The 13,764-nt window shown below is 39.7% G+C and overlaps 1 protein-coding gene across 2 annotated transcripts in view; it reads left to right on the plus strand.

Moving 5' to 3' along the window:
• LOC140223817 (clavesin-1-like) overlaps positions 1-13,764 on the plus strand; it is a 55,664-nt gene that overhangs the window by 28,506 nt on the left and 13,394 nt on the right. For both annotated transcript variants that reach the window (XM_072304212.1, XM_072304213.1), the window contains exons 2-3: positions 9,568-9,771; positions 12,258-12,417. In XM_072304212.1, the coding sequence (XP_072160313.1) occupies positions 9,579-9,771; positions 12,258-12,417 (353 nt within the window). In that variant the 5' untranslated portion in view covers positions 9,568-9,578. The remainder of the gene's footprint in view (positions 1-9,567; positions 9,772-12,257; positions 12,418-13,764) is intronic.

Consider the following 13,764-nt stretch of genomic DNA (forward strand, 5'->3'; position numbering starts at 1 on the left):
CATTTTTAACTGCGCTTTTAACATTTCAGAGAAGATAAGCTCATTGAAAACTTTTAAAAAACAAATTTCATCGTTTCAAAAGGTGTTCAAGTGTACGTAGGGCACACTTCTGCATCTGTGCAGTTCATCGACTTAGGCATACTTTATGAAAGGACTTCATGGACATACTTTATGGATTAAGGAGAGAGAGAGCAGTACGGAGTTAGGTTCTTTGAATGCATCATAATGTATAATCATTTATGGCCCTTTACCACTCTAGCTTGATCTGTATCTTCCCTTAAATTTAAATTAGACAGGGAAATCAAGTTCTAGAGGCTCACGTTGAAATGAGGACTGTGTCGGATTTTGGTTTGCAGATTTGATATGTTGCGGTTGCAGAAAAGGGACGGAAAAATCTCGTTCAATATGCAAAGCCTCATCGTATCGAAAAATCAGCCGGACGAATTTTGATCTATTGGCATTTCGAATTTTTATTCGCTCATTTGTCGATTCCCGTTAACTTATGAGTGACGTATCCATGGAAACTTATCCCCATATACAATTAGAATGAATACATAAAAAAGAAAACCGGTTTCCGTGCGATATTAAATAGAAGAGCATATGAGGTTTTCCGAATTTTCCATTGCCCATTGATCTACAAAGGAAGCTCATCTGGTGACAGTTTATCATTCTTCGGCACAAGATTATAGGACAAGAGATAGCTGTCTACTAAATACTGTTGGCAACATGAGATGGCTCAAAAGCTGATCAACAATTTGCGGAAAAATGCTTCTTAACAAGAGAAGATCAGAAGAGGTGATATTAACGGTTAAACTGCAAAAATGTGTGGATAACTATAATTTTAATTATTATAATCTCAGTTGCAGTGTTTTGAAATCTAAACTTTTATTTTATTTTTAAACGGCAACCGCACCAACACCATGGCTTGAATTTTTCACAGAATATGTTTTATGAGAAGGAGAAAAATCATTGAACTTTTCAAAAAGTATGACAGGAAGTCTGCTGTGCTAAGGAAAAACGCCGTATGAACCTTCAGGCGTTGCCAAATTTCCTCAATTAAAAACCGAATTTACTGAGAAAATTGTGAATATTTGTTTCCAAAATGTTCACACAATTTTTTACACAATTTAATCTTAAATATATGAAAATTTCAAGGAAAAATATGTCTAAATTTAGTAAAAAATACATGTTATATCCGGGGATTTGGCAACTCTCGAATGTTCATACGGCATTTTTTCTTTAGCACTATAGAAGGAAGTCAGCAACGCTGCAAACCGAGAGACGCATTTTTGCAATTTCACCATCGACATATCCATGACAAACTAAAATAACTTAATTAGGATAAAGGCAGATTTTTTCAAATTTACTTAACTCAAAATAGTGTAGTTTCCTCAACTTTTGCTTTTAAAACTTTAATGAGCGTATTTTTTCACCCAAAAACTTCTCAATGGTTATCATTACTTGGAGTTCGTGAAAGACTCGGCCACTCTTGCAACCTTGGGTGTACCAACTTACGGTAAAGAATCGTCGCTCATCGAGAATCTCCAGTCTCGGTGATTTTTCCTTTATTTTAAAGCTTCCGGGTTTTCAAAAAAAAAAAAAAATTCCTCAAAACCCCACTGACCACTGAGCGATTCTCAACCACGAACTAAAGCCTCTATCTGGTCGTATTTTTTGTTTTTCTACTGAATAAAATTCGACCGCCAAAACATGATTCCTCTCACGGGAAAGTGACCCACTTCGTCCACTTTCTTTTCACTCGACGTTTGTAAAAAAAAATCGCGATGCCTGGTGATCGGACTCGGAGACATTAAGTTGGACCGCGTTAGGCAGAAACCGCTTAAGCCGCATCAGCTATCACCAAATTTAATCGGGCAATTTAATTTTGTACAAGAGATTGTTTGTGCGGATTCCTTTGAAAATTTCAAGGAATGGAGAATTTGCAGGTGTTTGAAATTTGAAGAATTTTGTGTTTAAGTGGAAACTATTGAGTGAACTGAACACGAGGATACCCTTGGTTCATGAATTGAACAATTATTGGAGAAGATATAACAAAATGATCTAATCTGCTAAAGTACATGTGTTTAAATGGGAAATTCCGCCAGATGACGTCACAGGGCGGTGCATTTTCTCACTTTTAAATCTATCTATATACTATTTCCCATATCAGAAGGCAATTATAAAAATACTGTAAAATCAGCTCTTTAAGCACTTTCAGATGAACCAATTAAAAATTTGCATGCAAATTCTCCATTTGCATCATACTGTACAGAAAATTCATTGACATTTGCGCAAAAATCTGCACGACCGTTTTCATGTAAAACATCAAACTACCCGATAAAATCTGGCAATACGTGATGTGGCTTCGTTCCTTTCTGCCTAACACGGTCCAGTTAGAGTGGGACAAAGGCTGCAAAAAAGAGCTGTAGCTTGACGGAGGGGACCTGTCGAATATGAGTTGAAGCGAAGAGACTCGAGCGAGCTGGAAGGATGTGAGGATAATCAGTTGTGTAATCGGGTTGGTAGCTGCCTCCTGGTCGCTCTCATCCTCCTGCTGACAAAACGGTGCAAGCGGAACACGCTTTGCTGCCACAATGACCGAGAACTTTCGATGAACAAACTTTCATATCTTATTAACAGTTAAATAATAACACTAAAATGCAATTTTAGAATTGATTAACTAATACATACATAAAGCCGCTTTTATAGCGCCGCCTCGCGCTCTGCGACGCCCAATCGCCATTGCCCCCATCTTGCTCCATTTGCCTTTAAAGATCGGAATGTGCAAGGCAGGAAAGCTATCGCGATGCTAAATGGGGTTCTCTGGGACAGAGTATCTCTAAGGAGACCAAAAGAAAAATTTACAACGTCATCGTGAAGAGTTTCGTAACTTACGGGAGTGAGGTCTGGCAACTCAAGAAAAGAACTGAAGACATGCTTAGGGAAACTAAGATGGACTTTTGGCGAAGGTCCGCTGGGATATCGAGAAGAGAGCGTATCCGCCATGAAAAGGTACGCGAGATAATTGACTAACTAATAATCTTAATAAATAAAGTGCCCCATAAAAGGGTTAAATTGTAAATTTAATCATAAGTTTAAACTTCTTTATTAAAATTTAAACCACTAAATTTAATCGTAATTTTGAAAATTATTAGTTTAACTTAACTTAAAATTTTAATAAAATATAAATATTATTAAATAAGATATTAAAATCATAAATCTTGAGAATCCAAATTTAAGAAAATTACTAGTTTATCACTTTATTCATCTACTTTTTAATCATCTACATTTTTTTTTTTCATTCAATTGCTTCGTGTCCTGCGGACTGATTATTGAAATTGGTAGACAAAGCTAAAGACAAAGAAGAGAAAAATTATATGGAGGGATCCTATTGGGGGAAGCGGGTGGTTGCAATGGACGAGGGAGGTGGGCAATACTGCCGTGCTATGGAAAAACGCCGTATGAGCCTTTAGATTTTAGCCTTTAGCCGTTACCAGATTTTCTTCACGAAAAACCGAATTTACTGGAAAATGTTGAATATTTTTCTCGAATTATCCTGATAATTTTGTTCGCAACTTGATCTAACATATCCGAAAATTTCACGGAAAAATATGCATGACTTTCCTCAAAAATCAATGTTTTATCCGGAGCAATTTGGCAACTCTCGAATGTTCACACGGCGTTTTTCCTTATCACTACAGAATAGATCAACTATCAGGAGCCTACGAGAAACCCTTTAGTCAGTCCATCAATTTCTCCCTTAGTCTATGTAGAAACCACCCATTTTGTTAAAAAAAAATTTGGAAATATTTCACAGGAAGTTTTACTAACAAATTATGAAGATAATCAATCAAATCACGAAAATGCGATTAAGCTTTCGAAAGATGACGTGTAACTGCTTTTGAGTGAATGAATGCAGTGAGTGAATGTCACACAAAACTTGGCAACACTGCAATGCAATGCACCGCCTGACTCTTATTACCTACTTACATTGTGAGGAAGATAACAGCAACAATTGAAATGAGTTCTTGATTAAGACAGTTACATGCGACGACGATGATTATGGCAATAACGAAGGAGAGAAAAATATGAATTGTGCTGATGAACACGATGATCCAAAATATGGAGTAGGGGATCAAGGGGGTGATAAAACAGGAGATTATGACAATAATTATGATGTTGGTGCAAGAAAAGAGGATAAAGACTGAAAAGAGAAAGAGTTTGAAAAGAAGTGGAAACCCGAAGAATGAGAGCGGAAATAAAATTTTGAATAAATGCCAAAATTTGGTGAGCTGGTGATGACTATTCACCGAGTAAATCACTGAGCTAGATGGTTCAAATCCTGACGACATCCAAATTCGCACGAAAAAAAAATGAAGTTGCTGGTTTAACAATTTTGTAGTCAATACAAGTGTCCGACATGTGTCAATGTAGATTTTACCATCAAAAACTGTAATTTAACCACTCTCGTGATAAATTAGCTCTTCAATATTGTAAAATGTATATTTGAAAAATGTCGGACACATATTTTAACAATTAATTGTTAAATCAGCAATCCATTTTTCCCGTGTAAATCGTGTGTCTCCCTAAGGATAGAAGATGTTAGAGACGATTATGAACAGACTGAAATTGCGGGCTGATTGTTGACATTGTTAGACCAAGCGATGGACAAAGAGGACACAGAGAGTATGGGAGCGATGTTATTGGTTGAAATGGGAGGTTCCTTTAGACTAAGGAAGAAGATGATGGACAAACTATAGGGTCTCTTGTGGGCTGCCGTTAGTTAGTCTATTACCTACATCCTCTGTCCATTGCGACCACCTGCTTCTACCGATAGGATCTCTCCATATCCCTTTTGTCATCTTTGTCCATAGCTTTATCTATCAATTTCAGCAATCAGCCCGCTGTGAGCTGATTGTTGAAATTTATAGACAAAGCTTGTGGCGAATAATGAATGAGCACCATCCGGCTGTCGCCGGGTCAAAGGTCATCGATAATGTGCGGAAGTCGGGCCCCGGACCAGTGACCAACATTTCGAGCTCTCGGCGTGGCAACTGGGTCCCCCCACGGGGGACCCCGGGCCCCGAGTGGGGGGCCCAACAGCGCGTAGACCCTGAATTACGAATTACAACACTTCCAGTCTGCGTTCAGTCACTGGACTGCGGCCACCGGCGCACCGCTGGAAGACCCGCCGAGCAGAGAGAAAGCAGTGACGCAACCGCTTTTACTTTCCTACTCCAGCGTTCGAGTCTCTGGCCACGTTGCCGCTCGTACACCCGAACGGACATATACTAGAGTACCTGTATACGGGAGAGTATTGCCATCTCTGTGCCGCTCTCTGATTGGCTCATCAGTTTTAGGCTCGCAGGAAAAAAAGTCGCTTGGATCTGACTCTTAATAACATTGACGAGAAAGAATACTCTTGATTCAATCCGATTTTTCCTTGAATCGAAGAGCCGAGCCTCTTAATCTAAGTGGATTTCTTTTTGATTCGAGCAAAAAGTCCGATTGAATCAAGAGTATTTTTTCTTGTCGGTGTTTTTAAGAGTCTGGACTCGAGATTCAAGGGACTTTTTTTCTAGTGATGGAGCTCCAAAGTTGGTCCAATGTAAATAAACCCGACCCAGAGGAACACGTATTATCGGCTAAGAAACGAATGATAATCACACTCAAAGCTTAATTTTCTGCACAAATATTCATCAAAGTTCGATCCGAACTCAATTCAGAAGTTGGATATAAAAAATTTTCTATCACACCCAAAATCACGTCTGGGACTTTGTGAAACTTTTCCAGCATCTTCTTTGTTTACGTCGGGCCAAACTAGGAGCGGAGGGGCTGGGGTTTGTTTACATTGGGCCAACTCTGGGGCTCCATGATAACTGACCAATCAGAGAGCGGCATACTTTTTCTGTAGGAAAAGGATTGAGATGACAATATGCTCTCCCGTATACAGGCACTCTGACCAGAACCGCGTAAGTTTGATGAAAATTCTATGCAGATACGTGGGTTTTCCTGAGCATGGCAACAGATATCGCAATGCTCCTTATTTTTGATAAATTTCATTAAAGTCGGACTGAACCAATCTGGGGACACATCTTTATCGTGCTTCTTCAAAATTAAGTTATCTATCATAGACACATTGAATGCCTCGAGTATACAGGGACCAAATAACAGTTGCCATTGCCAAGTTTCATCGAACTACTCTTTATTTTTAGGAGGACAGTTGTACGGATTTTTTTGAAAATTTAAGGGAATTTGCTTCATGCCACACAGGAATTTATCGAAAAACCAATGCTCCTATTCTCGCGTAAATAATGAATGTCATTCAAACTTTTCACCTTACACGTTGGAGAAACAGAATTGGTGGATCAGAGCTCAATTTTGGGTTCTAATTTGCTGAAAACCGGTTCGACTCTGATCAAAACTCATTTTAAGAGTACCGAAAGCAAACTTTATCTGAAGGTTTGGCACTACTTTTGCGCCCGAACCTCCTACTGTCATTTTATTTGTGTTCGGAACTTCCGCTTTGGCGACTAACGAATCGCAACGAAGTTGTTTTTAAAGAAGGTTCGACCTATCGAAAACCAACGGATCTGATTGGTCGAATCTGGAAACAGCGGTGTCCATCGGTCTTGGTGATTGATGAGACAAACCGGGACAGAATTTCTCCAAGAAGTTCGGAACTTTAAATAAAATTAGCCTCAAGAGTTTTCTAAGGCGGCTGTTTTGTTAGGATTTTAAGAGTACCTCAAAATTTTACTTTAGGAATACGCTTTTAACCAGTGGCGTGGCCTGCTTTGCGATGTATCGATTGTTATGGCATTTAACTTATGGAAAATGATCGATAATCAGGGTGTTCGCAGCGAACACCTTAATAATCGATTCTTTACCACAGGTTTAAATGGCAGAACAATCGATATATTGTAAAGCACGCCACGCTACTGCTTTCAACACGATCAGCATCATCGATCCTTCATCCGTTGCCCTGGCTCTAGCCACGCTCCGTCTGCGCTCAGCCTCCGCGAGCGGCGTTGCAAAATTTAAAAGAAAATCACCGAAAAATCTAGCGATTCCTGAGTGGGAACTTATGCGCTTTGGACGATATGGCATCAGTCGCGAGGCTCAGATTTGAGGTGTCTGCAATCGCGCTCCCTAGTCTATTTCCGTGTGTTCCTACATTGTTGCCTAGGCTACCATAATAATGGACAGAGTCCTCGCATTGGAACTTCGCAACCTGAGTCGTATTTTGTTCGGAGGTAACACTCGCAACATGTTGTGAAAACAAGCAACGATCGCATTTTGTTCGAAGTTGTTTTGTGTTGTGGGGGCGGGGCTTATTTTCGCGCAAAATTTGGAACGCTATTTTCAAACCTAAAATTGGAAGTTGCTCTCTCATTGGTTGTTCAGAATCGCTTAAAAAAAAAAAAAAAAAAAAAAAAAAAACCGAAAACGTATTTCCATCAAATGGAACTATGTGCATTATGATGTGAGCCCTGCTATGCACATCCTCTTATGGGTCTCAGGTGTCTTTAATGCACATAGCTCCGTTTGATAGAAATACGTCCATTTCTCCACCTTGTTACATTGATAAAGCTCTATTCCTTAAAATACACAACCCATCTTTCTGGATATGACAGCCGAGAGACCGCAGTCTGACAACGTTGGAAGAAGTTATTGCACTTATATTACAGTCACGCGCCATAAAGTTACGGTTGAGGGTAACCCCGACTCCCCATCTACTGCTCCGTTGAAGCACACATAACATAGAAGTTACTTACCGATTCACTCGCCAGTAAGTGCCTCGGTTCTTCGGAAGCATGCACTTTTTTGCCGGTTCACAAAACGGCCCCGTCCCTCTACGCGTGCAGAACTGCAGAAAACTAATCAAACTGCATATTTGCATTACTTAGAAGTTAGAATGTTCCATTAATTAAAGGACGCGCTGCTAAACTATGAGTCAGCGAAAACAGTGATTAGACACGCCGAATTTACTGTTCTTCTTCCAGATAAGCAATTATCGCTCGCACCCAAAGACGCATGAAAACGTCTCGAGAGATGATTCGCGAAATTACTTCTTGTAAAAACTAATTGAATGGATTCTGTTAGCGGCAATACGTCAAATAATACGGAGGAATTTTATTGCTTTGTGTCTACTGCTGTGCTAAGGAAGAACGCGTATAAGCTATTAGGTGTTGCCAAATTTCCTCCGATAAAATACGAATTTTCAAGGAAACTGTTGGATATTTTTCTTTAAATTTTTCAGAAAATTTTGTACACACTTTAATCTAACACATCTCAAAATTTTAAGGAATACTATGCAAAACTTTCCTCTAAAATGCATTTTTCATCTGGGGAAATTTGGCAACTCTCAAATGTACATACGGTGTTCTTCCTTACCATGGCAGTACAGCCTGTGTAAACAAAGAGCGTCTACGTTGCTAATTTGGCAACACGGACCGTGGTAGCGTCCCACTCGCGTTGAGGAACATTCAGTTATTTGCTTAATGGAACTCAATATGAAGTTAATCGTTTAATTGTGATTTTCGAGTTTTTGAGGCCTACTGTGCGGACCCGCAGTTCGACAGACGCCGAATACGTTAATGATGCAATGACATGGTTGCCTAAATGTGTGAGAACTAATGACCGCGCCGAAAAAATCATTTTTAAGGGGTCGCAGGCGCTAGAGATTCTTTTGGAGAACTGAATAACTTGCGCCACGACACTTTCCATTCGCCAAAAATTTGCGCCCTGCTGGAGTGCTCGAAAGTGTGAGGGTTTTGCGATTTAAATACTGTTTTTCTGAAAAACTTCCGCGAGAAACACAATGGTGCGGCTGGTTTTCTCTGATATCAACTCCAAAGCTTGAAAAAAGCTCTCAACAAGTCGGGTCATGGATGCAACAAACCAGAATAAAGATAACAAAGTTTGAATGGTTTCTGTGAGCTTATCAACTCATTTCTGCGTTCCTCTCCTCCCTTCCCTGAACCATTGTCTGGTCGGGGATGCTAGGGTGCTTCACTGCCATGCTAAGAAGAAACGTCATATGAACCTTCAGGCGTTGCCAAATTTCCTTTCATAAGCCACGAATTTCCTGCCAAACCTATGAATATTTTTCTCCTAATTTTTCAGCTAATTGTGTTCGTAATTTGATCTAAAATGTCTGAAAATTTCAAGAAAAAATATTCGTAACTTTCCTTGAAAACAAAAAGTTTACTGAGAGGACCACGCACACCTCTTATGGATGCACCTGCACCTGAAAATTTTCTCGGCCATCATGTAGTCTGCAGGTTTCTATTTGGAGTTTTTATATTTTATTTTTATTCTTCCGATTGAAAGTGGCTCAGTTTTGGGCCGAAACGTATCGGATTTTTACGTGTAATTTTCAACCTTGTTTCTCGTTTTTTCTCCTATGTTTTTAATATCACCACTGTCGCGGGCTGCTGTTTTAAAAATTTTAACCTATACTCTTCCTATAAAGGTATCCTAATTTCACTCCTGGATTTTGAAGATATTAGTGATTTTTGAGATGGTGGTCAATAATTGAAGTGAATTGTTTGTTTTGTGCAGGCGGGAGGATCATGGGTGTGGAGAAGATCGAGTTGGGAGAGAACGAGATCTCGCAGGAGGACAAAGCGGCCTGCCTGCTGCGGGAAGAGCTGCGGCTCGTGGCCAAGACGGAACTCAGGGAGGATGACGCAATCCGGACGCACGCCCTCAGACAGATGCGAGACTGGATCTCCAAACACCCAGACATCGAGTACTGCCGCACTGGTAGGGCACTAATATTCTCCTTCATTAATAGTAGATATAGCAATTTTACCTATAATCACGTCGAAATAGTTGTATCATGCGTTTCGCCCTATCCAACTCTTATACTCTCCCGTTAAAGTCTCTTAGAGTCCCTTTATACTGAGAGTCAAGACAATGTGAATCCATTTCTGATTGGTTCCTTCACAGTGTCACAAACGGGAATAAACATTACATTTCCACCGATTGCGAAGATTATAATCTGGAATGGACCGGGGAATTACGGGTTCGGCAAGGAACAAACGGAATGAGAGAAGGAACGGAGAGAGGAATTTAAGAATGGGCCGATCAAAGATTACAAAGAACGTTCAATTTCTGTAATCTTTATTCCCGTTTGTGACTCCATGAGGGGTGTTGTCTTGACTCTCAGTATAAAGGGACTCTAATTTTACCTATTTTCACGTCGAAATAGTTGTATCGTGCGTTTCGCCCTATCCAACTTTTCTACTCTCGCGTTAAAGTCTCTGAGTGCGAAATAGAGGTCAAGTTCTCCTTCATTTTTGTGAACATGCAATGGGCCTGTTGCAAACTTTTGCAGAGCAAAACTGGACTGCAGTTTAACAGAAAGGAACCAGCCACATCGGATCGAACCGAGAAAAAGAGGCTTAAAGTTTAGCTCGTGCATAAGACTGCAATGTGAAAAGTTAAACTTCAAGTTCAATTTCTGCAAAATTTGCTCCAACAAAAACTTTAAATTTTTGGCGATAGATAGTAGAGCAGTGGTTGAGTTCTCCAAACCACTCATAACTCAATTCTTTCCAAAATTGCTGGGTTGGTTCCTTTTCTGCTTAACTGCAGTCCAACTAACAGTTGTTGCTCATAGAAAGTGTCTCAAAAATCTCAATCAGCGCATCGGCAAAGTCTGAAATGCACTCCTTACTTCACAATTTACATCAGAAACTTGCGTTTTTTCGAGCTTCCCGCTTCAAAAACGATACCACGGCACAAGTGAAAATTTTGTTAGAGGAGTCATTCCATTCAATCCCTGCTCAACGTGGCCGACGCTTCCGCGCACTAGTTGAGGAGAGCACGAGGTCGCAATCAAGACGGATATCTATAAAAGCGAGAAAAATGTGAATGTAAACACACCGATTGTTGTCAGGTGGTTGGAATCATCGTCCCGTCACATGTCTTTTGGCGGATTGGCGACGGCTGTGTTGAAAATTGCGAGGTATCCTTGACAGCAGGAATTGAATGGAACGACTTCTCTAGCGAAATGTTCACCTGTGCCGTAGTATCCATTTTGAAGCGGGAAGCTTAAAAAAACGCAAATTCTTACGCAGATTGTTAAGTTAGGAGTGCATTTCAGAGTTTGCCGATGCGCTCATCGTGATTTTTGAGGCTTATTAAGAAGGAATAACTCTTATTTTTGCTCTAGCAAAAGTTTGCAACAGACCCATTTTACCTATTTTCAAGTCGAAATAGTTGTACCATGCGTTTCGCCCTATCTAACTCTTCTACTCTCGCGTTAAAGTCTCTGAGTGCGTAATAGAGGTCAAGTTCTCCTTATTTTTTGTGAACATGCAATATGACCTATTGAAGTTGAAATAGTTGTATCATGCGTTTCGCCTTATCCAACTTTTCTATCCTCGCGTTAAACTCTCTGAGTGTGAACCGGAGGTCAAGTTCTCCTTCAATTTCGTGAACATGCAATACGGCCTACTTTGAAGTTGAAATAGTTGTATCATGGGTTTCGCCGTATACAACTTTTCTACTCTTGCGTTAAAACGTCTGATCGCGAACTTGCGAAGGTCCTTCTTCATTTTTGTGAACATGCAATTTGACCTACTTTGAAGTCGAAATAGTTTGTTCAGCGACGCTTAAAAATATCCGCCGCCATTTTATTTTTTTACAGAGAATTTGTTCAACGAAGCTGTCTGAAAATTTCACTCAATTTTCTCTGTGCGGCCGATAATATTCAGTCAAATTTTCAGACGGATTCAATAAAAAATTTCTCTGTTAAATAATAAAATAGCGGCGGAAATTTTGAGACGTTGCATGGTGCTTGCGATACTTTTGCCGGAAAGTGACGATTTGACTTTCTGTACTTTTTAGCCTTGCTTTCTCCGCAGACTAGTGTGGACCTAGCACCATATTTCACCACCAGGGTGGTAAAATTTCATGAAAAATAAAATCTTGAAATTTTAGGTGAAATATCTCATGAAATTTTAGAAATTTATGAAAGATATTGAAAAATACCGGTTCCTCTTTATGTTTCGCCCAATGTAAAAATTGTGATTTTCATCTATTTTTGGGTGTTTGAGTGCGAGTTGCATACTCTAGCCCTGAAAAATATGAAATATCTCACAGCCTCGTGATTTCATGAAATATTTCACTGAAATTTCCAATCTTTCATTTCTTTCTTACGTTTCATACCACCTTGTTCATCACCTTAATCTAACCATCTGTTTACATCAAAATTGAGTGAAAATTGAAATTCTCCTTTCCAGACGCCCCATTCCTGCTGCGATTCTTGAGGACGAAGAAGTTCTGCATGCCGCTGGCCCAAGAGATGCTGGAGCGGTACCTGACGATCCGACAGATCTACCCGCACTGGTTCAGCCGATTCGACGTCCTTGACCCCACTCTGTCCGCCATTCTCGATAGCGGGTCAGTACCCTCGCTTTCTGCATCAGCGCACGCTCCCAACTGCACAGCCACATGCACATGCACCTTGCGCTCACCACGTGAGCTTAAAGCTTCGAGATCAGAGCGTCGAGCCTTCAGATTTCGCAAGTTGTCGCGGGAATCGAACCCATTGTTGCCAGATTACACGGAAAATTCAACACATTTCTGCCGCACTGGAAAAAAAGTAGCTTGGATCTACACTGGAAAAATACACATTGGATCTAGAGTCCAGACTCTTAAAAACATCGACAAGAAAAAGTACTCTTGATTCAATCAGAATCTAGCTTAAATCAAGAACCAACCTCTTAACTTATAAGCGGATTTCGTTTTGATTCAAGCAAAAATCCGATTGAATCAAGAGTATTTTTTCTTGTCAATGTTTTCAAGAGTCTGAACTTTAGATCCAATGTGGTTTTTTTTCCAGTGAGAGTCCAAAATCTTGATAACAATGACAAGAAAAAGTACTCTTGATTCAATCGGTTTTTTGCTTGAATCAAAAGGAAATCCGCTTAAACTAAGAGACTTGGTTCTCGATTTAAGCAAAAATCCGATTGAATCAAGAGTATTTTTTCTTGTCGATGTTTTTAAGAGTCTGGACTTTACATCAAAGCGACTTTTTTTTCCAGTGCGTGCAACGCAAAAACGCCGTAAACGTCATTTTACAATTTTTGGAAACAACGTATCATAGCTGAAAAACTTGTGTACCTTGGGACAATGTTTCACAGAATTTTTTCGCAAAAACTATCAAAAACTTAACTTGAAAATTTAAGGTGCATGGATAAAACAGTTTTTATGTCATAAAGTGTTAAGTTCCAAAAAACAAAGGAAAATCTTGATGGATTTACGGCGTTCTTTCTTAGCGCAGCAGATTTTTTCGGTCCAAAGCAAAAACACTGAAAAAAATAATATGCTGGTTTAGCATCTAGGATGTCAAAACTGTGTCTGGTGATCCTAAGATGCTGCTTTTATTGCCCCCGCAGGTATAACTTTACATCCTGTGAATGCAAATTCAACTGCGTAGGCAATCAAGGCAGCATTTCAAGATCTCCAGACACATTTTTGACATCTTAGGTGCTGAAACAGCATACCATGTTTTGCAGTGAACGCTTTAACTCCACTCAAATTGTTTTCCTTTTTTCCAGCACGTACCTACTGCTCTTTTTCAAGAAAATTTCATTGCCACAAGACTTCATTTTTTCATCTTTAGTTCCTAATGTTGTGGCGGAGTTGTATTTAAAAAAATGAAGGATGGATATTTATTGGGTTCTTTGTAGAACAGTATTTATGTCAGAAAAAAATTGGAAAAGTGTTGAGTGAAGATACGGCGAT

Source organism: Bemisia tabaci, chromosome 9 (assembly GCF_918797505.1).
Source record: "Bemisia tabaci chromosome 9, PGI_BMITA_v3".
NCBI lineage: Eukaryota > Metazoa > Arthropoda > Insecta > Hemiptera > Aleyrodidae > Bemisia > Bemisia tabaci.